This window comes from Leptodactylus fuscus, chromosome 1 (assembly GCF_031893055.1).
Source record: "Leptodactylus fuscus isolate aLepFus1 chromosome 1, aLepFus1.hap2, whole genome shotgun sequence".
NCBI lineage: Eukaryota > Metazoa > Chordata > Amphibia > Anura > Leptodactylidae > Leptodactylus > Leptodactylus fuscus.
The window spans coordinates 134,807,262-134,835,201 of record NC_134265.1 but is presented as its reverse complement, the minus strand read 5'-3'; the positions used below and the strand labels follow the sequence as shown (position 1 = coordinate 134,835,201).

Genomic DNA, 27,940 nt, shown 5'->3' with positions numbered 1-27,940 from the left:
TTATGCGTAAACACTCGATTTATGGCTGAAAATTAAGTGTGTGCAATTCTCAACATAATAAAAGACACATAGTATTTCAATAAAATGTTCCTTTTTTACAAGTGTAGCAGTGAGCAGAGGTTGGCCAGGGTGTTACCGCACATCTAGCTTCCATGTAGCTTCTGATGCTGCACACCACAAGACAGAACAGGTCTCTGCACGATGAGACAAGACTATGCTGATGCTCACAGTATACCGCACACATGAGCGCGGGGAATCCCACATTATTTTATACTGGGTAATTAAAGTCGTAATGAGAATCGAAAAAAAAAAAAAGAACGCTAGCACATCAAAGACTATATAGGGAAATGTATTCTGTATGCCCTGAGTATCACGTACTGGAATTCTGAGTGATCATTAGCATACAGCACAGAGACCATTTATGGGCTGACAGCTTAGAAATACCAGCAAACGCTTGTTAGTTAGCTGATTATGTCTTTTAGGTTAAAGCCCCACATTGCGGAAGCGCTGTGTTTGACATTACCTGCAAAGTGGATGGGATTCTGGCTAATCCCATTCATGCTTTGCAGAAAAAAAAAATCTGCATCAGAAAGGCAACACATCAATTATACATGCAGAAACGCAAATCGCAAAATGTCAATTATACCTGCGGAAACGCAATTTGCTATATATCAATTATACCTGTGGAAACATTGGCATTTTTCCCTATAGGTATTATAGGAGCAAAAAGTCTGCACAGGAAAACTCTGCAAAATCGTAATGAAAAACGATGCGTAAAAAAACACAATGTGTTTCTACCACTTCACTAGTGGGGCATAAGGCCTTACGGTCAGTTCACACTGAGTTTTTTGGCGAGGATTTTGACGTTGAACCCGCTTCAAAATCAGCCTCCAAAAAAAGCAAGGGGATACATTATATAACAGGAACAAGTCATATCCATGGGACTTCCCCCTTGTTAACCCACTGTCCAGTGACTGAAAAAAGGATTAGAAGCTCTGGCCCTGAAACCTGAGGCAACAACTAATATTAGAAAACTTGTTGCCCAGAGGAACTTTGTCACACATGTGGGGTCAGTCTAGCTGTTTGCGGTCAACTTGTTTCACCCAACCCCAGAGGATGAGACAGACTTGCTTTCACAGGACACCAATGTAGAGTGAGAACTTAGAATATGTTTGCTCTTTTGGCGTTTTTTAAGAGTGTTTTTAAGACCATGATCACACCCTGTTCATCTTTGAGCAAGTTATCTTACAAGATTACAAATGTATACATTTTTCATGTCGCTGCAGTTTGCACATGTCACATGCTATGGGACCGGGGGATTACTATTAATATTACTTACATCGGTAGCTAATAGCTCTTCTGTATCATCAATAGAAGCAACAGTAGTTTCTCCTTGAGAGATATACGCATAGTCATATGGGTTATTGGTCACTAGTAACATATCTGCAAACAAAGAAAAGAACAAATATTATGCATTATTGTATGAAACAATGCTAATTCTAGTTTTCTGGTGATTCATTATAAACATGTTAATAATGCGAAAACTGGTTGGATCATAAAAGGCATTGGTCATGTCTATGGTAGAGATGAGCGAACACTGTTCGGAACAGCCGTTCCAAACAGCACGCTCACAGCACACTCCCATAGAAATGAATGGAAGCGGCCGGCATGCAGACTTTGCTGGCGGCCGGCCGCTTAACCCCCCGCGTGCCGGCAGCTTCCATTAATTTCTATGGGAGCGTGCTGTTTGGGTCGGCTGATCCGAACAGTGTTCGCTCATCTCTAGTCTGTGGCCATCTTGTGCGAAGTCTATGAGTCCATAGATTAACTTGTGAAAAAGTAATTTATTCTTATATTGCAGGACAACTGCATTGAATATAAAATAAAAGGAATAAATAAAAGGAATAACCCTCACCCAACAGCTCGGGCTTTTTGTTGGACAGGATCTGGTAAAAGATGTGGTAATCCCTCTCAGACTTCAGCTGGAAGATGACACGGGATTTCTCCAGGAGATCTAGAGAGAGTTTGATGCACAAAACAGGTAACCAAAGAGGAAACCAGTCAAAGATACAAAGTTAACCTAACAACGAACAAAGGATATCACATTTTTAACCCCTTCCTACTGTAGCCGTTTTTTATTTCCCGCTTTTTGTGAGCCATAACTTTTTTTTTATTTTTCTGTTCACAGAGCTTTATGGGCACTTAATTTTTTCGAGAGAAATTGCTCTTCCTAATGGTACCATTTAATATTCTGTGCAATGCACTGGAAAGCTGGGAAAAAATTCAGAATGGGGTGGAATTAGAGAAAAAATGTGTTTGTGTGTCTTTTTTACGGGCTTCAATTTTACAGTGTTCACTGTGCAGCCAAAATGACGTCATCTGTATTCTATGAATCAGAACCATTCCAAGGAAATTTTCTTTACGTTTTAACCCCTTAAAAATATTCAAAACTTTGCAAAAATATATAACTTTTAATGCTGCATACTGCATACTTTGTATTTATATCATTTTGGGAAATGTCTGATGTTTTGCGTTTTTGAAAATTTTTATGAGAGGCAAAACATAGAAAAAACGACCTGGACCGGTTCCAGGGGGGCTCCCAGGCACTTCTGGCGGGGAGTACATAAAGCAAAGCCCGCGGGCATTAGTTCCGGGTCTCCACTGTGCAATACAGTAGTGGCTGCTAGTGGGGGGGACTGTGGCCTTAGGGGTCCCGGTGAACCTCTGCTGCTCTTTGTTTTTTTACATAGACTGTTTTACTGGCTGGAGTAATCCCAGCAGGTAATGGGCTCTATTTAATTACTGATTCCCTTTCCTGCGCTCGGCCATCCCTGCTCCCTCTTCCCCACATCCCCTCCAAGGTGCCCCATGCTTCCCATATCTCATTGCTGGGGTGCCCTGGATGGAAAATGTGGAAGCACTGGTGGCTCTAAACAGGAGCGGGGATCAGTAAGTAAAGCTGCAGGCCCGCAGCAAGAGTATTTCTTGGGCGAATTACCCCAGAGTATAATGATCAGAGGCTCAGAGAACGTGATCGAACATAAAAAACAGCTTTACTCACCTAAATGGCGCGACTGCTGCTGTCTTCTGCCTCAGTAGTGGCATCACAGACATCACATCAGGCTGGCTTCACGGCACATAATGATGCCAGCTTAACCCACATCTGTGATTTCAATAAAGAGTGCTGAAAACAGCAGGGAGTCACTTCGGAGAGGTGAGTAACACAGTTTTTTTTTAATGTTTTTCATGTTCCCTGGGCCTCCAATCATTATACTTTGGGGTTTTTTCAGTTCGTGGGTGAACTCAACATTTTTGCATTACTTGCAATGAAAACCGTAAGGGCTATGATGGGACATAATACTGTGTGGAGGAGCCACCGTTATAATGTATGCAGGGGCTGTTATGGGACATTATACTGTGTGAAGGTGAGTTCTGACTAAGGTGACCACATTGGCCACTGAATGGCTGAGTGGCCTCCTTTGAATTCAGAGGGACCTGGAAGCAGGTGTGCCTGGTGAGTAGAGCCGCATTAATCATAAAAGCTATGGTAGAAGGAGCCTCATTGGGACAGCAGGACAGTCCTACATTTCTTGACCTACCATTCTGGGCTTCCCCATCTTCAGTTCAGTTAAGAACACCGATGAGTTGCATACAATGATGAAGCAGGGAGCTGTCTGCTCCCTGCTTCGCTATTCATCCCCTCTCTTTACCAGGAGCTGCAGGTGCAATGTGATGATGTCAATTACAGGGGGCAACTTCAGGGGGAATTTAAACTGTGGGGTTACCTGGAGGTGGACATTAAACTGAGGGGGCAGCTAGAGAGGCCATTAATCAGGGGACAACTACAGAGGGACTTTAAACTATGGGGGAAGTTGGAGGTGGACATTAAACTAGGACAACAGCTGGAGGGGATAATTAAACAGGGGCAACTGCAGGGGGACATTAAACTGTAAGGGGGCAGCTGGAGGGGGACTGTAAAATAGGGGGTTAGCTGGAGGGGGACATTATATTGTATGGGGTCCCTAGGGAGGCATTATAATTTGTGAAGGTCAGGTATTTCTAAGTCTTGGTGATGGGGCTGGGGACACTTATGAAACCTTTGCACTTGGGCCTCCAATGTGTTAAAATGACTGTGCTGTTGAGCATTGAAACAAGAGGAACAGAGAATGGATAAAGTGACTATGTCTTTTTTAAGAAACGTTTGACCCTTTTTTATGTTATGGATGAACAACTCCTCCCCCTTCCCACCACTAGTAATTCACTATTACAGTGCTGAGTGGGAACAAATAAAATGGTCACAATATATGTTTCTGAAGAAAGACATTTCCAAAAAGCATACTGTAATAAAATGTGATGATGGGGTCTTAGTGCTGCATAAAGATATAACAAAATGTGAATTTAGTCTAGCTGTTCATTGCCTTGGTATGTTGCCTGGTCAGCAATTGTTCACATCTGTATAATTTTTTCTTTCTTTCTTTTTTTTTTTTTTTTATGTAGATTGTGAGCCCCATATAGGGATCGCAATGTACAATTTTTTTTATTTTATTTTACTATCAGTATGTCTTTGTAGAATGGAAGGAAGTCCACACAAACACAGGGAGAACATACAAACTCCTTGCAGATATTGTTCCTTGAAGGAGTCAAACACAGGACTCCAGCGCTGCAAAGCTACAGTGCTAACCACTGAGCCACTGTGTTGCCCCCCATCTGTATAATTAACCTTTCTTAGTTACATAGTAGATGAGGTTGGATGAAGACATCAGTCCATCAAGTCCAACCTATAACCCTACAGTCCCCTACAGTGTTGATCGAGGGGAAGGCAAAAAAACCCATGAAGCTCATGCCAATTGCTCTATTTCAGGGGAAAAATTTCCTTCCCGACTCCAATCTGGCAGTCAGTATAAAAACCTTGGATCAACTTGGTAGCAGATATTAAGGAAAACCTTCAATAAATCACACAAGTGTGACAGGATATACAGGATATAGAAATATTGTCATTCTCACAAGTTTCTATGTCAGCAGATGCCAATTTTCCAGTTGCTCCAAAATGGATCCGAATGAATTTACCCTAAGGCAGAATAAAAAGAGATGGAAGGAGAGAAGTTGTATTAAATGAAGGGTCTTGTTCTTATTGTTCATAGTGTTACAGTTTATAGGAAGTGTTGAATCCATCATTATCGTATTCCCATTATCTTCCCAAAATACGGCAATAAATAACAAAATTTACATATTACAAATCTCCCGCTTTGAAAGAACGAGACCCACAGCCTGCAATATAAAGGTGATGCCAGTTTAAAGGGATTGTAAAAGATTAGAAAAATATGGCAGCTTCCTTTCAGACTCAGTACTATAGCTTGTAGTGAATACCAGAGACAGGTGTGTACTGTTACTGAAAGCAAACAGCCATGTTTTTCTAAACCTGTCTAGTCCCTTAATGAAGGGCTTTACAGTACATGGAAGTAAGGGCAGCAAATAGCATTCTGTAGGCCAGTCATACAATATTAATGACTATGAAGAAAAAATAACTTACAAATCTTGAAGAGTTGTCATTTCGAAGAGTTTTGGCATTGCCAAAGGCTTCCAAGGCAGGGTTAGCCTGGATGATTTGATCCTCCAGAGTTCCCTAAGGATCATAAAAAGAAGAAATAATAGTAAAATGTGAAATATCCAAAATATATGGCGTTTCTCTCACGTGTGAATGAGTCCGTTCCAGCAGTTAATTCCATTATATTATATTACATTTGTATTGCTTGCAGCTTCTTTAATACATATAACTACAACTTAGCTTTGGTCCAGGTTTACACGGTGGAGTGTTTGAGGTACAATCTGGCACAAAAATTCTGCCTCAATTCATTTCAATAGGAGGCAGACAATTCATTTTCCATAAGGTGAAAATATCTGTGATAAAAATAAGCATCTTGCTTCGAACTTTGGGCCATTCCGCCCCAAACTTCCACTGAAGTTAATGGGAGGAGGAAATCTCTCACAAGCAGAAAGACGTCTGTGGTAAATTTTACATGGTGGGTCCTGTCACAAATTCGCCATGTGAACCTAGCCTAACACCTTCCTGACATTTTTGGTTTTTACATTTTTGGTTTTCACTCACTGCCTTTTAAAGCCACTATATTCCATACAATGTATAGGGAAATGGGTAGAAAATTATTCATGGGGTCGAATTGAATATACTTGTATGGGTAATAACTGTTTACTAAAAACACGCTTTACCTTTATTCTGCAGGTCAGAACAATCAAAACAGTGCGTAAAATATAAAACCTGAAAAACTATATTATTTGCATTGTGTTACCTAATACTTTTAGAGATTTTTGTCTATGGGGCTGCATAAGTGGTCTTTTTTTGGCAGAACGTGCTACAATTTTAATTCATAAAATTTCAGGTACATATGACTGTTTGTTCACTTTTTATAAAATTTGGGGGGGGGAGACAAACTGACCAAAAAATCAAACCTGGCATCCTCCTAAATAATCAGTTGAGGTAGCAGCAGAAAAGGCAGATATGTTATATTAGAAGGAGTTTTCACATATCAGGGTTTCTCTTGCTCTCCTGTCTCCTCTCCCTTCCACTTCCTGGTTTTCAGTTTTGGCCAGCAACATACTCCCAAGATGAACAGTATGCTTGTAAATTGCAGTTTTCAGATATAACAGAGACACAGATCAAGCACAGTTCTAGCAGTTATCATGGTTCAGTAGCTGAGACGTCATCAACCCAACCACTAGAGCTAAGTAAAGGAGGTGTTCTGAAATCTAGGCAACCAGCTGTAAATACTGAGGACACATTCAGCTGTATCTGACAAACAGATGAAGGTAGATAAAGCAATGTATTAGATAAAACTGCAAATTTCTATTTAGTAACAAACCTAGATAACAGTATATTGTAAAGTAAATTTTTAATTTTACCTTGCCTGTGGGACCATGGTCCTTTTTGCGGTCTCCAATAGCAGCAATAACAGCAAAGTACTGGATGACACGTTTGGTGTTTACAGTCTTCCCTGCACCAGATTCTCCGCTAGAATTAGAGAATTGCATGCATATTCAGAAATGCCAATAATCTTAGAAAAGCAGACCTTAACTGGTTAAAATGACTTACGTGATAAGAATAGACTGATTCTCCCGATCTGAAAAAAAGGGGAAACAATTGAAACAGCCTTACTCAGTGGTTACAGCAAGTGGGAGGAAAAAATTACAGTATTTATAAAAACTAAGAAGTATGGCTGGCCTGTACAGGGATATCCCAGCTTTTCAAAGCTCACATTGATTTCTTATGACAGTTTCTGAATTATAGCTATTGCCTCATCAGTAATCTCTACCTCCGTTCAGGAAGTTGCATTAACTTGTTGAGAATTTTCAGTTTAGGTATTCTCAGCCAGGGATGTGGCTATAGGGGGTGCAGAAGTAGCAGTCACTATGGGTCCCTGGAGACTAAGGGGGTAAAAGTCCTTATTACAGAATAATAAAACACCAGTATTATCATAGCACATGGAAAGCAGGGACCTTGTTACAGATTTCTAGTTATGGCTGTTCTCTGCCACAAAATCTTATAAGATCATGTAACTGTCCATCTTCACCACTGACCTACTTCTGTCTAACCAGATGATGTTAATGCTGTGCCTTCATCTCTCCAGCAGACAACAAATTGTACATGCAACATATAAAAAACAATAATGTAAAAAGGAAAACGACAGTCTCCAACCAAATGGATTTCCAACATCACCTCCACCTGAAATGTCTACATATTGTCTGCCTAACTTGACCTCTTGTATCATTTCCTATATATTGCAAGGTTATACCATATGTACCTTGTGAACCGCGCTGTCTTTTGTTTGTTATAAGTATTACATGTTCCTCCGAATTCTAGGCTATTAAAGTTCATATCAGAACACTACCATTAATAATTAATAACCATTGATTTCATCTGTATGCAGGATTTATTCTTCTGTTAGGGTAAGTTGACACAGAGTTTTTTGGAATCAATGGGAACTGATCAGTTCTTTTTCCAGGAGCAGGTTTGTTCTGGCTCCCGGAAAAGAAGCGAAAGAAGCGAAAGAAGCCAATTCACCTCGCGATTCGGCCTGAAGACACTCCCTCCTCCCGACTAGGCCCATTCATTGGGCTTAATCCGGAGCGGAGTGCGCGACCGGCATTCATTCGCGGCTACCCGTTTTTTGGTCCGGAACATGATGCACCCCGCCTCAGTTCCGGACCAAAAACTCCATGGGAACTTACCCTTAAAAAAAGAAAACTTCCGTCATGTTATTTTTGTTTCTTATATTAGAATGAATGGAATAGCCACCAGATGGAGGGGGCTCTGTCAGTGTCTATTTCTGTTAATATCTGTGTTTCTCTTCCAATGGTGCATGAGCAATCTATTGTTCTACGGTATGTTACTAACACCATATTTAAATAACAGAATTTGTGGGTGTTATTTGTTAAGCTGTGTGACATGCCATCTGAACCAATGTGGTTAGTTTTCTACGTAAGCTGAAGTATCTGGAATTCTCAGTACATATATAGCAAAAAAAAATTGACAGACCTCTGGTAAAATTCACATTTCAGACTTAACGCTTACGCTGTTTTATTTCCAGATTGTCCAGGTTAGGACACTTTTCTGTTCTATTGAACTGTACAATTGCTCAAACCATCCTATATTAAATGAGAGTTTCCTAACTAAACACTATATACAGAAAAAGATAATGGATATAGAACAAAAGACCAGGAGAATCTGACCTGTCAGCATGTACTGATAGGCATTGTCGGAGATGGAGAAGATGTGAGGTGGAGCTTCACTCCTCTTCTTGCCACGATAAGCAGCCACGACCTCTGCATTGTACACTGGAAGCCACTTGTAGGGGTTCACAGTCACACAGAACAGCCCTGAGTATGTCTGGGTGGAGGCAGAATAACTTACATAAATCACAATATCATACAAAAGATAAAAAGTAATGCAAGGTAAAGATAAAGGTGTATCTAGTGTATGCGGTGTACCCTTTTATCACTCAGCTTGATTCATTTACAGTGTGATGCCTTATAAATTGTAACACTTGTGCTAATAATAGTCCATTTATGTTTGCAGATATGATGCCAGAATTCTGGCACCAAAAAAAGGTGGGAATTCTGACTTTTTGCACTTTTTTGTGAAAAACTTTTATGGCATTTAACTTTTTTTTTTTTTTTGGATAAAACATACTTTAATTTGAAAAGTAGATGCTAAAGTCACTGTGGTTTGCTAGGAAATAATTGTTAGACTGAGGCCTCATGTTACAGAAAAGCTGCGTTTTATTTCTTGCAGAGACAATGTTAGGGAATTGCTTAGATAACAATTCCCCAGTAGCTGCTAAAGAACCCTGGAGGAAGGGGAACAAGAGACAGTGAGCCCTAAGCTGAAGCTCCCCACTGTCCCTTTCTCTTGCCAGGCCCTATCCTATGTAATAGGTGGCAACTTGGAGACGATCCCTTCCTTTATATGTGACACACAAAACGCAGACAAGACGAACAACAACAAAGGGAGGTCAGCTAGCCAGGGTTCGGTAACAGTCAAGCAATGCAGTGCCAAATCGAAGTCCAAAAGAATATTCAATAGGGAAAGCCAGAGGTCAAGGATTAGAATACAAGTTAATAAACAGCAAGAGAAAGCCAGCAAGCATGAGGCAATAACAGGCACCAGTGTGAATGTGAGCCAAGACTAAATAGGGGAGGATGAACCTGCCCTGGACCTGACAGGAAGGCAGGCTGTTAATCACAGGGCAAGACCAAATTTAACTACTTCATAAACTGAGGCAGACAAAGGCAGAAGACGGTTGTGGTGCAAATTCAATTACAGAACTAGAGCCGTGTTCACACATTGCAACCAAAAACTCTAAGCAAGGAACTAAACTGCACACGCCTCCTGCACCGCAGCATGCGAGCCGAGGGTGGCGCAGTGACCTGAACAGGCAAAGATGTTACAGCCAAATCCAGCAGTGGATTTAGCAAGAAGGAGGCCACTCAAAAAAGAAGCATAATATGCAACAAAAAAAATTTTAAGCTGCCATGTGTGGCCTCATCCTTAAACTTAAAGAGGTGTCAAAACTATCAAACATTGTGCAAGATTTAGGGGCCACACGGTGGCTCAGTGGTTAGCACTGCAGCCTTGCAGCGCTGGAGTCCTGGTGTTCAAATCCCGCCATGGGCAAAAAACCATCTGCAAGGAGTTTGTATGTTCTCCCCGTGCTTGCATGGATTTCCATCCCATATTCCAAAAAAAGACATACTGATAGGGAAAAATGTACATTGTGAGCTCTATGTGGGGCTCACAATCTACATTTAAAAAAAAAAAAAAAAAACCATTGTGCAAGATTTGATAAATTTGGAGCAAACTCCAGCAAAATGGACTTTAAAAATTCCCTCCATGATATAAGTGCACTACATACGGCATTGGAAAGTCATGTAGACAGTGGCCTTAGGTGATAGATCTGATACTCACATAGATCATCCAGGCTGCGTAACGCTCTTTGAGGTTGTACAGCACAGCAGGTTCATTCAGGAAGGTCAGCATCGCCATGTCCTCAATTTTATCGAACTTGGGAGGGTTTTGTTGCATAATCAGACTGTCTTTTACCGTAACTGTCTGAAATACAAGTAACATAACAATACAAAACCAAAACACACTGCTATTTACCTACAGTTATAGCAGTAAGCCAGCAGTTAAAGGAACTTTAACTTACCTTCCCATTTTCAGTTTCTGCTGTTATCTTTTCTCCATCACGGCTGGTCACTTTGGCTTTCACATATTCTTCTTTATCATCAGGGACAAAAATATCTTTCTTCATATCAAAGGGTCGGGTTTGGGCCTCCAGACGCTCCTTGTCAGACTTTCTCAGAAATGAAGCAGCAGCCCCAAATTCTGCCATTTCAGCGTCACCCATGACTGTGCTATATAAGATGGAAATACATGGAAAGCACTTTCTAGAGTCTAAGGATTCCTGGTAAAGCAGCAATTCTCTGGTAATATGAATATTGTCAATATGATACTTACCTAGGAGTGAGGAGATAGTAGATGCAGATTCTGGGCTACGCTTGGATAATACCTCTGTTTATACAAATGCACATGTCATATTTATATATGCACACCTGTCCCTTTTCCTGCCCCCAATCCAGATTTGGGCTCTATTGTTTAAGAGTCACACCCCTTTACACATAGCAAAAGAACAATTGAGGGTCTCGCGTCATATGTTTGGAATTACAGTGGGGAGCTGTGGTGGACATGTGAGACAGCGGAATACTGCAAGTGTGGCATACCAGTGAGCGTCTTTCTGAACCCAGGGGGACAAGAAAACCTGATTAACCCATGCCCTACCACATTCTTAGTAAGCAGCAATTGACCTCTCTCTGATTGAAAACCCATTATGAACTAATTTATGAAACATAATAGGTTATTGTCTATGATGCTATAGGATCCATTATCCATCTAGCAGTAACTATTGAAGTTACAAGTCATACGTCCCCTGTTCTGGTCATGGGATTTCATTTAATAATACAAATTAGGGGCAGCCTATCCATTTTATACTGCTGTGCCTAAATGATCTGCTAGTCACATATTAATATTCATGTCTCTCTGATGAATATGGATCAGCATACCCCACTTAAAGGGATGTACCACCATCACAGCCATAGTGTTATGGGCAAAACAATATTTCAGGCAAGTAACATGTAGTCAAACTAATGCCTTGTTACAACACCTTTGGTCCCAGTTGCATTACAAGTGCTGCCTGTATCTCCATTTATGCAACTCCAATCGGATAGTCAAGTCTATGTGGTCAATCCTCTATTCTAAGGGTCAGCAACCTTCAGCACTCAAGCTGCTGTGAAACTACAACTCCCATCATGCTCCATTCACTTCCATGGGAGTTCCAAGAACAGCAGAGCAAATATGCATGCTGGGAGTTGTAGTTTTACAACAGCTGGAGTGCAGAAGGTTGTCTATCCCTGATCTGTTCCCTAGTCATCATTCTATGCAGGTGTAGTGCCTGGCACACACAGTGGGTGTCTTTTCTAATAAAGAACCATGGGACTTGCAGCATACAGACATGGAACCTGCAGTATACAATGGTAAGAGAGCACTCACGTGACTTAGAGCTCATACCTACCTACTGCTTGCACTTGAGTTGGTTATGGGATCCAGAACGTGTCCCAAAATAAGGACATAGTAAGTAAATCTTGTTGAAAATAACTAAACTAGTTACAGTAAACTAACACTTTAGGATGATTGGAAATGCTTCTTGTGTGTGTGAAATAAGATTGTGGTAAAACCTTTGGATGTTGTTTGTTCCACTCACTGAGAATCAATATGTGTTATATAAATCTTAAAAATCAGGAAAGATCATGGCTCCTTTCATACTTAAGTCTTCTTCTGTGTATTTTGTAAGTGCCTATTTATGAAACAGAGCGAACAGATATGAGACCCTCTCTAAAATATGGCTGACCCTTCAAATGTGCCGGCTTAAACCTTTTCTCTTGTTACAGCCAGTTATTTTAAATCTCAGCAAATATATAAACACACACTCCGTCATATATCTTTAATATGTCAGATAGATCTCCAAAAAATAGTCAGCAGTCCAACTAAAAATTGAATGGATTTTATAAGCCCAAAGTGTGACATTTCAGTCCAAATTTCTCAAGGCTAGACAGATAGATAACACCGTCCCCATAATTACAAGTTTATTACACTGATGACCCCACCATTACATATTAGTACAGGATTCTATTGTCTACCATTAAATCAAGTGACGCTTACTTGGATGTTTACGGACATCCCATTACTACAGTATTTCCCCATAGGTGTAAGTGGAGAAAGAAGAATGTTCTCATGGCCACCTCTTCATTCATTATCTGCCTCAATGTGGCTGACAGTTTTGGATCATTGTACTCTTAATAGCTCCATGACTTTGTTTATCAGACATTTGTGACACATCCCATTAATATGCCCAAAATTTGTAAAATGGTAGAAACCTTTTTTACGCAATTCATACTGACTTTCTTGTCGCAAGCCATAATAGTAATAGTTTTTTTCCAGAGAAGCTTCATCAACATCAATCAACCCCTAAACTGTTCAATACTCTATCACCATATTCTGTAGGAGTCCATGAAAATATTGTTTATGACATATAATTACCAACATTATGTCAGAAGCGCTGAGTGACAGATGTCATCATGTGCTAGACTGCGGCAGCACATCAGACAGGGTGGGTGAAGAGGTTAATAGACAGGGTGAGGGTCTCTATAAATATCGAGGTATCAGTGTCCTTTATCATCATATCACATCTTTATAAGGCAGTGTGGGTCTGCAGAGGTCACCTCTACTTTATTATCCAACAATTGTTGTCAGCTGCCCTGCTTCTTCAGACAAGAGATGTAGAAGAAGGAGGGGGTGTTGTCTGGATTTTGGCCAGCTATGCTCATCCATCATTAATCTCTGCTGGTGAAGAGCTCCCTTTCCTTCTCCGCATATGTTCTGAGCGCTATAGAGAGAACACTTGTAAAAATATAAATGTTCTGCTTATTGATACTATAATGGTATTTTTTAATATTTATATTTATATGGCGTCTGTGACCAGGTTGAAGCACATTAAGCCACCAACACAGTTAGATAGGTCAGGTTCAGCGGAATGCTTTTATTTTATGTATTATTCATTTATTTCACAATAAGTAAATGAGCTATCTGGAGCAATGAGTGCGGCTCAATTGCTCCAAAGTGATACACTGCTCTAATACTGTGATTGACAGGGCCAAGGAGCTAAGCCGAAATCTCACCTGGCCCTGCGTTCTTGTGTCCATGCCAATATTTTAGAGCACTGACGGGCATAGTAGCTTGATGCAACACAGTCACCCTCGGTGCTCCAGACTGTTTGCATATTGGGAAATAGATGAATATCTTGGAACAGATTTTAAAAAGTCTTACAATCAGGTCTGACCTATCTAAGGCCTGATTCACATCTGAGATCGGAGTCCGTTTGGGAACCCCCCCCCCCAATCCTATATGCATAGAAAAGCGGTTACCTGGGAAAACACACGGTCCAGCCAATAGATTATAATGGAATCCATGTGGTTTACAGTACAAAGCATGCAGAGAGAGAAAAGTCCTGCAAACAGCACTTTTCTCTCCATGTGTTTTGTGCAGAAACCAAACAGAAACCACACAGACCCCATTATAGTCTATGGGGTCCACTTGTTTTCCCAGGTAACAGCTTTTCTATGCGTATAGGTTTCCATTCGGGGGTCCACAAGTGGAGTCCTCAAATGGAATCCTGACCTTACTGTGTGGCTGGTTTAATATGTTTCATGGTGGTAGATTCCAGTTTCACATATTGGGGTCATTTACTAAAAATGGACAAAAGTTTGCGTTAAGAGTGTGATATGTTGTATGGGTGTTATTTTATTTTTTTTCTCAAGAATGCTTGTGCGTACTTTATGAGAATAATTCAGATGTCCAGCTCACGCATACAACTTGTGTAACATTTGCTAAACCAGAAAACTATTGGCCAGCTAATGCCATATTACATCCAACACCACTTTGGTACTTAGATACTGCATTTCTAAAGGTGAAATGGCACACACAACATAAAATATGACATTTCAATTATTTTCATATTAGTTTTCCCCAAATGAGTATATTAGTTTTATTTTTATCTGACAGATATGTTATTTCATAACAATGAAAATGACCAACACTGATCAAAAATTTACTTTGTTCATTTTCCCATTTACTATATATTTAGATACAATCTTGTGCATTCACACTGAGTAAACGCTAGCTTATTTTGTAGAGTAAAATTACACTAGTAAATTTTGCTATCCCATTGACTTCAATGATATTTTTTACACTTGTAAAAATACGCTCCATTGACTTCAATGACATTTTACAGGCGCATTTTTTACAAGCGTATTTTTACAAGTGTAAAAAATATCATTGAAGTCAATGGGATAGCAAAATTTACTAGTGTAATTTTACTCTACAAAATAAGCTAGCATTTACTCAGTGTGAATGCACAAGATTGTATCTAAATATATAGTAAATGGGAAAATGAACAAAGTATATTATTTAAAAAAAATGACTGTATCTTGGTTTTTGTTCATGCCTAGAATACATGTCAAATAGTTTTTTTTTTATCTTTTTTGCCCAATGATACAAGTACCTGCAGTATTTCCTATGGTCGAAGGCCATGTGTCGTATGGCAGTCTCACAGCGGGGCGAGGTAGGACATAGTGTATATGAGTTCTTGGATATTAGAGAGCTTAGATGAAGGGACAATCCCAGACAGCAGTTGTTGTTAAGATTTTACTTCTCTTCTCTTCACACAGTCTCCACAGCTATCACATACAGTACATGAGTCTTTCATAACAGATATCACTGTATACTGGCAGTTGTACTTATCACTGGGAAAAGATGGATGTCTCAATCAGTTCTGGCCTTCAGCTGCTCAGCTAAACTCACTTCTGTTCTCACTGTTCTGTTCTACAGTCCCAAGTTTCTAGATTTGCTTCAGGACCAACATGGTGTCTCTTCCCTTTTTCCTATCACTCCCCTGGATCACTGTCTCCCTCCCAGCACACCCTGCTGTGTCAGTGACCACTTCCTGTCTCTCTTGTTAGAGCTTTAACTCCACAGGTGCTGGATGATTTTACATCATGGCTGCAGTCTGTCTCTACCTGTCACACTCTCCCCCGCTAATTTCATGTCGTCCCTGACATTGGCCCAAAAATATGGCCTACGTATGGTTAATTTGGACCCAATTGGAACTGTCCTTACTCAAAGGTCAACACCCATTTTTCCCGATTGTAGGACGTCTCCCACATCCAGGATCCCAGTATCGAACTGGTGGATGTCTCCATTGTCCCTTCTACTGTCCTTAGTGAAGAGGTGTGAGACAGTGTCCATAGTACTTCCCTTAACATTAACACATCAATGATAACCATAACCTGACTAAACATAACATTAACAATAACCTTTTTTTCATTCTTCAGCTGGAGCACTTCCTCCGTCTTCAACCAGCTCTGAACAACTATCCTCAAAGTAGGTTGACTCTAATCACAATAACCAAACCAGTCTATTCATCACAGTTAAAGTCCTCAGTAAAGTAGATTGTGGGTAGATACCACTCTGGTTGGTTTACCTGATCCTTAGGTGTCCACACCTGTCTGAACTGGACAGTTCTTGGTACTTCTCTTGGTTCTCCTAGAGTGTCATACGTCAGGATCACCGGTTTTCTTACTTCTCTACTTGATACTTTCCTGCTGGGTAGTTCTCTTGATGATTCAGTCCTAGCAGCTTCAATGGTCTCTGCTTCCATGTCGCTTGTGAGTTCATTCTCTGATGTGTTCGGAACTGCATCTGTAGGTCCTTGCTCTTCCATTGGACAACCTATTTCTGCATCCTCTAGGGGTTCCTCTGCTCTTACCTCTTCAACCGTTTCTTCAGTAACTGGTGACTGACCATCTGAGACCATACAATCATTGTTACTGGGTTGTACCACCGAATTCATGGAAGAGAATTGCGCTGGTCTCACATTGGCAGGATACACAGTCTTAATGGTTTCTAGATGGCCTAACACAGTCTTGGGGTTCAGCCTCACTTCATGCTTTGTCGTATTTCTTACTAACACAGCCACCCGAGCAAAACCACCAGTAGGTATAGTCAATACGGTCTCACCTTGGATAATGCCCTCAGGAAGATCTGAAGAGTCTTTCGGTACGAACAGTCTCTCTTGTGGTTTTCTTCCTGGTTCCATTCGTACACCACACTTCACTCTCACCGTTCTATTTGCAGGAATGATGGTTGGACGCGAGCCGAGTTTGACTTCCTTCAACCTCACTGTGTTCTGTTCTTCCTTTATCCTGCTGACCACCTTCTCCGCTTCCCTGCTAGATATGGTAAACGAGGTGGCTATAGCATCTATTAACGGTGTCAAGGAATTAGTTCACTGAATGACCTCATTGATCACATTATACCCAAGGATCGGTTCTTCAGCCACCTTTGGATCACTTGTGACTAGAAAGGGTACGAGTAACTCAATAGCATTGTTCCTCTTAGCTTTCAGCTGAAACATCACTTCCACCCAACCTAGAAAAGGAATTTCAGTTTGGTTCACCGCTTGACCACAGAGTTCTACCGGACCCATGAGTTCTGCAACTGGATGAAGACAAGTTTGCGGCAAATGACTTCTTCTCCAATCTTCATTTATAATGCTGGCTTGAGCTCCTGTGTCCCACAACGCTTTCACTAGGAGTCCATTTAGCTTACATTGAATCAAGCACTTCTCACCAATTAGGCTAATGAGTCTGTCTTCACTACCTGAGAACTGTCCTTGGTCCTTGGGATGCCTGCTCAGACTATCACACTGATCGCCGAGTGGTTGATGCCCCTGTCCGCCTTGCTGTAACTGTTGAAGATGATCACACACCTGGGGATTTTTGTTCACTCTCAGACTCCAAGCTAGCTGCCTCGTTCATCTTCTCAATTAAGGTTTCATCTGGAATGTTAGGATCTTCCAGGTACTGCTTCATTTGCAACTTTATGTCTTTACTTATTAACCCGGTTCCTAAAGATCTCAAAAACTTCTTCTGTACTAGTCCTGCATCAAACCTTTCCTCTGCATCTACTTCGCTGGATGCAAATAACAGCTTGTCTTTGAGTTCTACGGCTCTGAACAAGAAACTTTGAGGAGATTCCTTGGTATCCTGAGAGATGTTGATGAGTCTATGGAACAGCTCTGAAGTGTTTTCTTCTTTGTAGTGCCCCTTTAAGATCATCTTTAGTTGTGGTAAGGTCAAGTGACTTTTCATTTCTAGCATGTTCCGCAAATTCAGTCCTGGGCTGATAGCTTTTACCACTGCCTCGATAATTTCTTCTGGCTGATAGCCTTTATGCAACCCTGCCTCTATCTGGTGCATCAGGTTTGTGTAAGACAGTTTCTCTTTTTGTTCACGTTCTCCAATCTGTCCCAGGATCTTGAAATCTTTCCTGATGGTGATTTGTGATGCTAGAGAGGTCTGTTGTCTTGACTTCCCTAACCTGGGTGGGCTACAAGTTCTGCTGGGTTCTGCTGCTTGTTCAGGGGTTTTGGTAGATTCTTGCACAGCTCTCTCCAATGCTACCAATTGCTCTTTCAATTCCTGCAGCTCAGTCTGTGGGAGGGATTTCTCCCTCTCAGTGTCTCGCACTGCCTCTTTACTCCCCGGTCTCAAACTGGTGATGAACTTCATTAAATCATTAAGGAATGTGCACAAGACATCCTCCTCCTCACTATCCCCTAGTTCATCCATCTGCTTGTTGATGGCTGTTAAGAGCTGTCTGTGGTTGCATGTCTTAGAGACCTGTTCTTCTGACACCTTCACATGTGCAGCTACAGCACCCAGTTCCTCATAAGTCAATTGAAGGAGCAACTTACTGATGCGGTTAAGCCGTGTCTCAACATCCATAGCTGTCTGTTTGATACTGTGTCTTTAATTGCTGTGGCAGTCTTTACCCAGAATCCCACTGCTGGCAGTCTGATCTAGTCTCTAAATATCCCCGTACGGGCCACCAATGTCGTATGTCCGTCTCACAGCGGGGCGAGGTAGGACATAGTGTATATGAGTTCTTGGATATTAGAGAGCTCAGACGAAGGGACAATCCCAGACAGCAGTTGTTGTTAAGGTTTTACTTCTCTTCTCTTCACACAGTCTCCACAGCTATCACATACAGTACATGAGTCTTTCATAACAGATATCACTGTATACTGGCAGTTGTACTTATCACTGGGAAAAGATGGATGTCTCAATCAGTTCTGGTCTTCAGCTGCTCAGCTAAACTCACTTCTGTTCTCACTGTTCTGTTCTACAGTCCCAGGTTTCTAGCTTTGCTTCAGGACCAACATGGTGTCTCTTCCCTTTTCCTATTATTGCCCTGGATCACTGTCTCCCTCCCAGCACACCCTGATGTGTCAGTGACCACTTCCTGTGTCTCTTGTTAGAGCTTTAACTCCACAGGTGCTGGATGATTTTACATCATGGCTGCAGTCTGTCTCTACCTGTCACACATGTACAGATCTCTGTATGCCATTCTGTGTTTGCATAATGGCACACAACTCATGACTTTGAAATCTTCCTGAGAACCAATCAGAAACTTCAGCAGTGACTCAGGGCCAGTGATGTCACACATTAGGCTGTAAGACACCAGGGATACCCAGGAAAGAAGACCAGACTCCTCCTGCTGCATACATTACATGGTCAACTAGTCCTGATGACATTAATGGAAATTATATGGCTGAACCAATGTGGATAATGCAAAATGGGTGATACAATTTAGAAAAGTCCCACCATCATACATTACACGAGATTGCATCAAGGAAAAACTAGTGGAAATCTAATTATAAATGCAGCCAATTTTCAGTTCAAGGGAAATCAGTCCTATTATAAGTGGTGATAGCTGCCATATGCCAGATCAGTCATTACTGGTTGATGAAGGTCTCCATGAATCAGAGGAAATAGAGTTCTGCAATGTGAGTAAGTATATTTGGCACCATAAATTATCTTGGATTACTACTGGCACCATATCAAGCTCTCAATTTTATATGCAGGAGATATGTCTCCATTAGTTATTATTGACATGCACTAAAGACTCTGTAGATTAAAGGGTATTGTTAAACCAATGTAGCTGCTTTGTGTTTCCACCCTCTATCTAAACCTCTGGGACAAGTCCGAAAGTCATTTCAGTTAAATGGAACACCCAAATTTATGTAGCTAAAAAAATCTGAAAAATGTCTACACTTTATTTATATCATCCATATTCCTTAACATTTCCTAGATCTTTTCTTGTTGCCAATAAATGGCAACTTACATGGTTTATGTTTAGATAAATCCTGGTCATGTCCTTCTGATGCAGTTGCACGACACATGACGAGGGAAATCAGACACATTGTAGTAAACCCACCACTTATTAAGACTCGTATTCAGTCTTTTCACTGGCATTAAAGGAAATCCCATTATAGTGGTCATAAATATGGAACAGACACTTGCATGGACTTTGAACAGTGTCACAGTAACCCAAAGGCACTCTAATGCCCATGTATGGTGTCCCTCCGTATAAAATAGTGTTAGCTTATAGAAGGATATGGCCACTCTATTGGGAATCCAAATAATACAGACCTATAGTAGGATTGTTTACACAAGGCCCACTTGAGCAAAAACCTGAGAAGGGCCCCTAGGGTTTCTTTAAAGGTGCTTCTTTTCTTCTGTAGCATGGAAAACCTATACCTGTATCAGAAGCAACCAAAAAATATAGACACCTCATAGGGACCTGTGTTGGATAAAAGAAACAGTCATCACTTTCCTTTAACCAGACAAAGTGGACCACTCCTTACTAAAGCATGAAAACCATCACAACATAGAAGAATGAATGCAGTATCTTGACACATATCATCATAAAGGGCCAACTTTCATAATGTGTATATGTTTCAGACAGGTAGATGTGAATATGTACAAAGATGTAACTTGAGGGGGTGCAGAGGGTGCAGTCGCATCAGGGCCCAGAATCCTTAGAAGGCCCGTAAGCACTGGCATCATTATTGAGATTGCAGCTTTCATCTGGCCCATAAGCCAAGTAGACCTACAGATTACCCTAACCACACTAAGGTTGATCAAACTCCTTAGCAAACATAACCGTCCATCAAGAATTCGCTGTAAGGATGAGGTAGGGGGCCCTGGACAAAAGATTGCAGTGGGGCCTACAAGACTTTAGTTACACCACTGATATATACATTGGGTTAATTTCAGCTGACCTAACCAATTTCAACATGGTTGGATAACTATCCGGTGCAGTGGCGTAACTACCGTGGTAGCAGCAGTAGCAGCTGCCACAGGGCCTGGGCCATTAGGGGGCCCGGTGACAGCCGCTACCGCTGCGGTTTTTTTTCAATAGGCAGTTACGGGCCCTATTCACTTGCCGATCCTGGCTGGGCCGGGATCGGCAAGTGACACCGCGGGCCCCACAAGGGCTATCATTATACTCGGGGGTCTTTGCAGACCCCCGAGTATAATGATCGGCGGACCGGAGAGGTAAGGGAACATAACAAACAGTGTTACTTACCTCTCCGCGATCCTGCCAGGCCTCCGTCCTACTGCTGTCTGACGTCTCTGACGTCATATGAACCCGGCATGCTTCCCGGGTCATGTGACGTCCGACGTCATTAACGAAGGACGCGAGAGGAGGACAGCACAGCACAGGAGCCGGGGAACAGGTAAGAAGCAACAGTGTTTTGGTTTTTTTTTATGTTTTTATTTCCCGGGTCTCCGATTATTATACTCTGGGGTCTGAAAAGACCCCAGAGTATAATAATTGTTTATGGGTGTCCACAGAGGAACATAATACTGTGTACAGGGGACACTATTGGGGTTAATACTGTGTGCAGGGGACACTATTGGGGTTAATACTGTGTGTGCAGGGGACACTATTGGGGTTAATACTGTGTGTGCAGGGGACACTATTGGGGTTAATACTGTGTGCAGGGGCAAGTAAGGGACATAATAGAGTGCGGAGGAGGGGGTCGGTCGAGGTCTTCGGCGTCAGTTGGGATGGGGGGGGGGCCCATGTCAAAAGTTCGCCACGGGGCCCCGCCATTCCTAGTTACGCCACTGATCCGGTGTGTACTTGCATGCCTGGTTGAGATGAGTGTGGAGGTCAGGAGAAATATGCAGATGTCAGACAAATACTAAGCTATTAAAAGTACCATATGTTACCACTTATTTTGCCCAAGCTGCCCCGTAGTGTGAAGCCTCCTTGAGCAGCATGCGCGATATGCGGTCATCAGCCACCATGTATCTTTTCTACTTTATGGAGTTCATGGAGGAACACAAACACAACAAAGCTGTCAGCAGCTGGCACCAGTACTGGCATGGTATGCCCATCAGACTTTGGGTCTAAGAGCTTGCTTTACTATAATCGCTGAGATTATGGCCTCTTCTATCCATGTACTGTAATAAAAAGCAAATTGCTGCTCTCTGGAGAGAAAGGATGAACAATGGTTACCTCATCTTATTGGAGCAAAGTAAGGAATTGTTAGAGGTGGAAGAACCAGTAAATGAATATCATTAGGCAGTACGGCTATAGACGTGTATACTCTCCTGATGGAACCTAATGGTTGTCACATGGCACAAGAATGTTTATGTAGCGGACACATCCCTAGATTAGTAACAAAGGACAAATGATGAAGACTAAAGGAATGAGTTTCTATAAGTGGACCCCGGCTCTTCTTTTGGTTGTCACAGACATCTTATACCTTTTGTGGAAGTAAACCTAGCTAGAAATAACATCTGTGATCAGATACTGGAGACAAGCCGGCACACATTGCCTCAAAACACAGCAAAAGTATATAAACCTAACAAATAAAGGACAATGGCAAAGAAAAAGTCTCCTCAAATACATAAGATGGATCGCTAAAGAGAATAAAGGACAGAAGAACGAGATATAAAAAGAAAGAAAGTATTTGTGCCATTAGCAGCTGCTGTTTTCCAGGACTATGTGTAATCCCCGGCTGAGCTCTGGAGATACTGAGATTTAGCAGAAGCATCTCTGCTATTCTGCAGCCTGGCTGCTGGGTGATGGGCAGGTGCACAACAGCACAACAAGGCTACATCATATTCAGTGCAGCAGGGATTACATGTAACACAGATGACAACATAAATTACAATATCTCATTGTGCATCTATTTTAGTGACTATATCAAATTAAGTAGCATTGGGCGAAATGCATCATTCCTTCTACACCAATTTTCTGGCGAAGAGGGATAATATTGACATGCACACTTGGCGAAAGGCCCAAACATTCGACACAAGCTCCATTGTGCAAATCGGGGATCAGGGTGGGCCAAGGCAGTTTTCTGGTGTGAGTTACAATAGAAATCTACACTCTGGCACTAGGATGTACGAGAAATGTATGAAGAGGCTGAAACCTCTTAATAAAAGCTTCAGTTCCATGTGCCAGTCTGGTTATTTATAAAGACTGGCATAAAATACACTGATCTCAATAAATTTGCCTCATTGTCTGTGCAGATATTTGACGCCATTTGGTTTATTTTTAATCTCTTACATATTATATTTATGTGCATTTTTCTATTCCAAGTTTTCACTTAAGCGTTGATGGCATACTGCTAAAATGTGTTACCAATATTTGACTGGTGTTGGTCTGACCATTATGGGATATGCCTGGAATGTCTGATAGATAGGATAGCACATGTGAGAACCTACTTTCATGAAAACATAGGTATGCTGACCTGCTACTGCAGAAAATAAATTACAAAAGAGATAGGGAATAACAAGGAAAAGAGAAGAGACATGTTTATGCTTTTTATTAAATGAGTGTAGTATATGAAGGTTACGGAGGCAGGTAAGCTTTGAAAGTACTCCAGGTAAATTTAGATGCAAAACAACAAGCTTCTAAACATTGTATCACAGACTGCATTATCACTTACTGTCTTGCGCTAGGCTCACACCTGTGCTCTGGTTTCCGTTGTTCAGGTCCGCTTATTGACTGACAAATGGAAACTCAATCTGCTTAAAAAGTGGTTACCCAGGGGACCTTGCGGACGCTATAGACTATAAAGGGTCTGCCGGGTTTACATACTGTACACTATCCATATCAATCCCTCTCTTCTTCCTTTTTCCCATGTATAGCTCTTACACACTTTACACTCTCTTTAACCACCCTAATCCCTATACTTCTTATATCACTGAAACTAAACAGAAATGCTCTGATAAATCAGTGAACCACCGTCTGTCTATTTTTTCCTACTAGCTGCTGCGGACATCTCTCCAAACCCTAGCCCTCCTTCTTTCACTAACTTTTCCTCTGACCGCACAATTATAGCTTCTCTTTGGAATGCCCGGTCAGTGTGGAACAAACTAGAATATATTAATAAATTATTCGATAGTAAATCTCTTAACCTGTTAGCCGTCTCTGAAACCTGCGGCTCTGTTTCATGGTGGCCTACATTTCTCACATTCTTCTAGGCCTGACAGCAAGCAAGGTGGAGGGGTAGGCAGTGCAATTTTCAGGTTATTCCTCCAGTACCCTCTCTCACCTTCCCCTCATTTGAGGTCCACACCATCAGACTTTCTGCCCAGTTTTTTACACAAAGCTGTGATCTACCAATATCTGGACCACTCTGCTTCCCCTTTCTATCCTGTGAAATGCCTACATTCATCCCCATTAACACCCGTCTCCCCAGCTGCCTCACAATTTCTCTCAAAAACTACATTTTTTTTGTCTATATTATTGTTTATGTATATAACACCATTAATTCCATGGTGCTTAAATAACTTTCCTCTTCTCCCATACACAAGGATAGCAACATGATTACTCTGACTCCATGCACTTTCTAAATTTACTTTTTTCTGCTCCTTTCTGATCATAACCTTCTGTCTTTCATGATCAGTACTATAGCTCCTTCACAGGACACACCAACTCATCATGCATATAGGAATTTACATGCTATTAACACCCAATCCTCTTAGACATTCTACAGTCCTCACTATCCCCCATCTCTTCACCCCCTGTCCCAATCTGGCCACCAATCACTACAATGAAACCCTTAAAAGTACACTAGATAAGGCAGCTCCCCCCTTCATTTGAAAATTTTGACAGAGGAGGCAGCAACCCACAGACGTGTTTTCTTCAGCGGTGCTCTAGGGTTGAAGAATGTCTGTGGAGAAAATCGCGTACACATACAGACTTCCTGCACTACAAGTTTATGCTCAAAACCTATAACACTGCCATTGACCTTTCCAAGCAAGCCTATTTTACCGCTCTCATCTCTTCTCTCTCATGTAACCCTAAAAGACTCTTTAAAGCTTTTCAGATCTTACTTATTCCCAAAATGTAGGCATAATTCACAATTCACGCCCACTCCCTCTGCTCACAGTGCTCGTCCATAGACGAGTATTATCAGGAGGGGAAGGGGGCGTTCCTCCTGGCTCACACAGTACAGTGCGATAGGCGCTGCTGTGGAGAAGGACGTACCTGACTGACTGTCAGAAACGCCCTTCTGACTGTAAAGCGCTACGGTACCGGGACCGATAGCGTTTTACCCTGAGCACAGATCGGGAAAGGCAACAGTGCGCTGAATTCAGCGCACTGTCGGCCTTCCAGCAGTATATAGAACTGCCTGTGCCCAATCTGATGAAAGGTCCTCTTTAAGTCTCATCTTTTGTACCAGTTACAGAAGAGGAAGTCCTCTTCTGGCTCCTCTCTTCTTCTTGAACCTGCAGTAGTGACCCCTTTCCGTCACACCTTCTCCAATCTCTGTTGCCTGTCGTCACTATTTACCTTACTAAAATATTAAACCTCTCTCTCTCATCTAGAATCTTCCCCTCCCCCTCTTTCAAACATGCTGTCATAACCCCGCTATTTAAAAAATCCTCCCTTGACCCGTTCTATGCCGCTATCAACCCGTTTCTAACATCCCCTTCATTTCCATCTTGGAACGCCTGGTCTATTCTCGTTTAATCCGCTATCTTTCCGCTAACTCTCTTCTTGACCCCTTACAATCTGGCTACCACAATTTGCACTCTACTGAAATGGCCTTTACAAAAGTCTCCAATGATCTTTCAACAGCTAAATATAATGGAGACTATTCTATTATTATTCTTCTGGATCTCTTAGCGGCATTGGACACTGATGACCACCAACTCCTCCTCACTATGCTCCATTCTCTCGGCCTCACGGACATTGTGCTCTTCTGGTTCTCCTCATATCTCTCAGACCGCACTTTCAGTGTATCATTTGTGGGCTCTGTCTCTTGCCCTTGTGATTGGGGAGATTCAGGACACAGTCCTAGGTCCCCTGCTCTTGTCTCTCAACACAACCCCTATTGGATAAAAATAATAAAGGGCTAATACCCAAATCACCAAAGTATGCGGTGCATACAACACAATAATAAACCAAAAACTAAATAAAATAAATTAAATACATGTTTATTGAATAAATAACAAATAAGCATACAACACAATCACAACGGGAGACATACAAATACAGGAAAGACCACAAATAATACTAAACCAGGAGGGAAATATAGGGATAAAGTTGTAAAAAGCTGATTAATACATAATGGACATAGGGGGTAATAAAAATCTAGTATAGCCGGTCAATATGTGCAAATTTCATCAAAGGCCAACTGCTACCAAGTCATGCATAGGCAGGGCAGAAAAGTACAAAAATAGATAATCCTGCAAATGACATACAGAGAAATATACAACAATAACCAACCCTAATATTAACCTACCTACAAGTCACAAATACCTTGTTACCACGTTTCGCCACTAGGCTTCATCTGGGGGTTTAGGGCAACCCCTATTGGACAAACCATCTCCAGATTTGGCTTAAGGTACTATCTTTATGCTGATGACTATCTATATACCTCATCCTGTGACATCACCCCTGCACTGATACAGAATACCAGTGACTGTCTCTCTGCTGTCTTATATATCATGTCTTTGCTTTATCTGAAACTGACTCTCTCCAAAGACAGACCTAACCCTGATATCTCCGTTTCAGTCTCCAGTGTTACCATATCTTCCAGTATGCCCTCTACCTTGGGGTTATGTTTGACTTAGATCTTTCCTTCACCCCCCCATGTCAACTCCACCTCCAAAAGATAAAATAATTCTTTAATAGTCCCACCATGGGGAAATTCAATGTGTTACAGCAGCATAGATAATACAGTAATATATTCTAGAAAGAACACATACAAGCTCATAGCAGATAGAAAAGATACTAGGAGTCATAGCAACTAGGAAGAAAAGAAAGACTCAGGGTCATTTAGTTCTCTGTGTGGAGTGATCTCCGCTTAGCCTGATGTAGATTATACAGATTATACAGCCTGACCACGGTTGGGAGGAAGGATCTCGGATAGCGCTCCTTCTCACACTTGGGGTGAAGCAGTCGGTCACTGACAGTACTGCCTAGTGCTGTCACAGTCTCTTAAATGGAATGGGAGTTGTTCTCCCGCATGGAGGTCACCGCGGACAGTATCCTTCTGTCACCCACCACCTGTACTGGGTCCAAGGGGCTCCCCAGGACAGAGATGGCCCTCCTGATCAGCCTGTCAAGTCTATTTCTGTCCCTGGTTGATATACTGCTCCCCCAGCAGGCCACACCGAAGAAGATGGCTGAAGAAACCACAGAGGTGAAGAAGGCCCTAAGAAGTGTCCCCCGGACTCTGAAGGCCCTCAGCCTCCTGAGCAGGTAGAGTCTGCTGTGGCCTTTTCTGTGCAGCGCCTCCAGGTGATCAGCCCAGTGTAGTTTACTATTGAGGAGTACGCCCAGATACTTATAAGTCCTGACTATCTCAATACATGTCCCCTGGATCTCCACCGGGGTCGGAGCACCTCTCCGTTTACTAAAGTCCACCACCATCTCCTTGGTCTTCCCAGCATTAATCCTGAGGTGGTTCTGCTGGCACCATTCAACAAAATCCCAGTTTAAGTCTTTGTATTCCCTATCGTCACCATCAGTGATAAGGCCTACTATAGCAGAGTCATCGGAGTACTTCTGTAAGTAACAGCTGGAGGAGTTGTAGATGGTATTAATAAAAGTTATATTTTTGGTTTGGTTTCAGTAATAGTTTTGTGCTAGTCTTGTGGATTCCAACCCTGTGTTGGGGGGGGGATGGTATTGAATTGAAAAGAGCATATCCAACTTCAGTGATAGTTAATAAGGAGTTATTTAATGCCATTGCACAATACCAAACGATAATGAGACAAATCAGAATGCAGATCTGACATAATGGCAGGTTTTAACCTGGGATTTCTCACTTGGATTCTATCCACCATATATGAACAGAGACAAAAAAAAATAAAAACTTGTGAGGATTTGTCTTCTGAGGACTGACCGAACAGCCTACAGTGGAGTTATATACTG

At 41.7% G+C, this 27,940-nt stretch overlaps 1 protein-coding gene across 1 annotated transcript in view; it reads right to left on the bottom strand.

Moving 5' to 3' along the window:
• MYH7 (myosin heavy chain 7) overlaps positions 1–11,081 on the bottom strand; it is a 31,011-nt gene extending 19,930 nt beyond the window's left edge. Inside the window, exons 1-10 of the mRNA XM_075276722.1 lie at positions 11,030–11,081; positions 10,719–10,926; positions 10,478–10,621; positions 8,743–8,899; positions 7,106–7,133; positions 6,916–7,024; positions 5,531–5,623; positions 5,005–5,068; positions 1,916–2,014; positions 1,340–1,443 (exon numbers count right to left, since the gene is read on the bottom strand). Coding sequence (XP_075132823.1) covers positions 1,340–1,443; positions 1,916–2,014; positions 5,005–5,068; positions 5,531–5,623; positions 6,916–7,024; positions 7,106–7,133; positions 8,743–8,899; positions 10,478–10,621; positions 10,719–10,919 — 999 coding nt within the window. The 5' untranslated portion in view covers positions 10,920–10,926; positions 11,030–11,081. The remainder of the gene's footprint in view (positions 1–1,339; positions 1,444–1,915; positions 2,015–5,004; positions 5,069–5,530; positions 5,624–6,915; positions 7,025–7,105; positions 7,134–8,742; positions 8,900–10,477; positions 10,622–10,718; positions 10,927–11,029) is intronic.
• Positions 11,082–27,940: the final 16,859 nt, after the last annotated feature.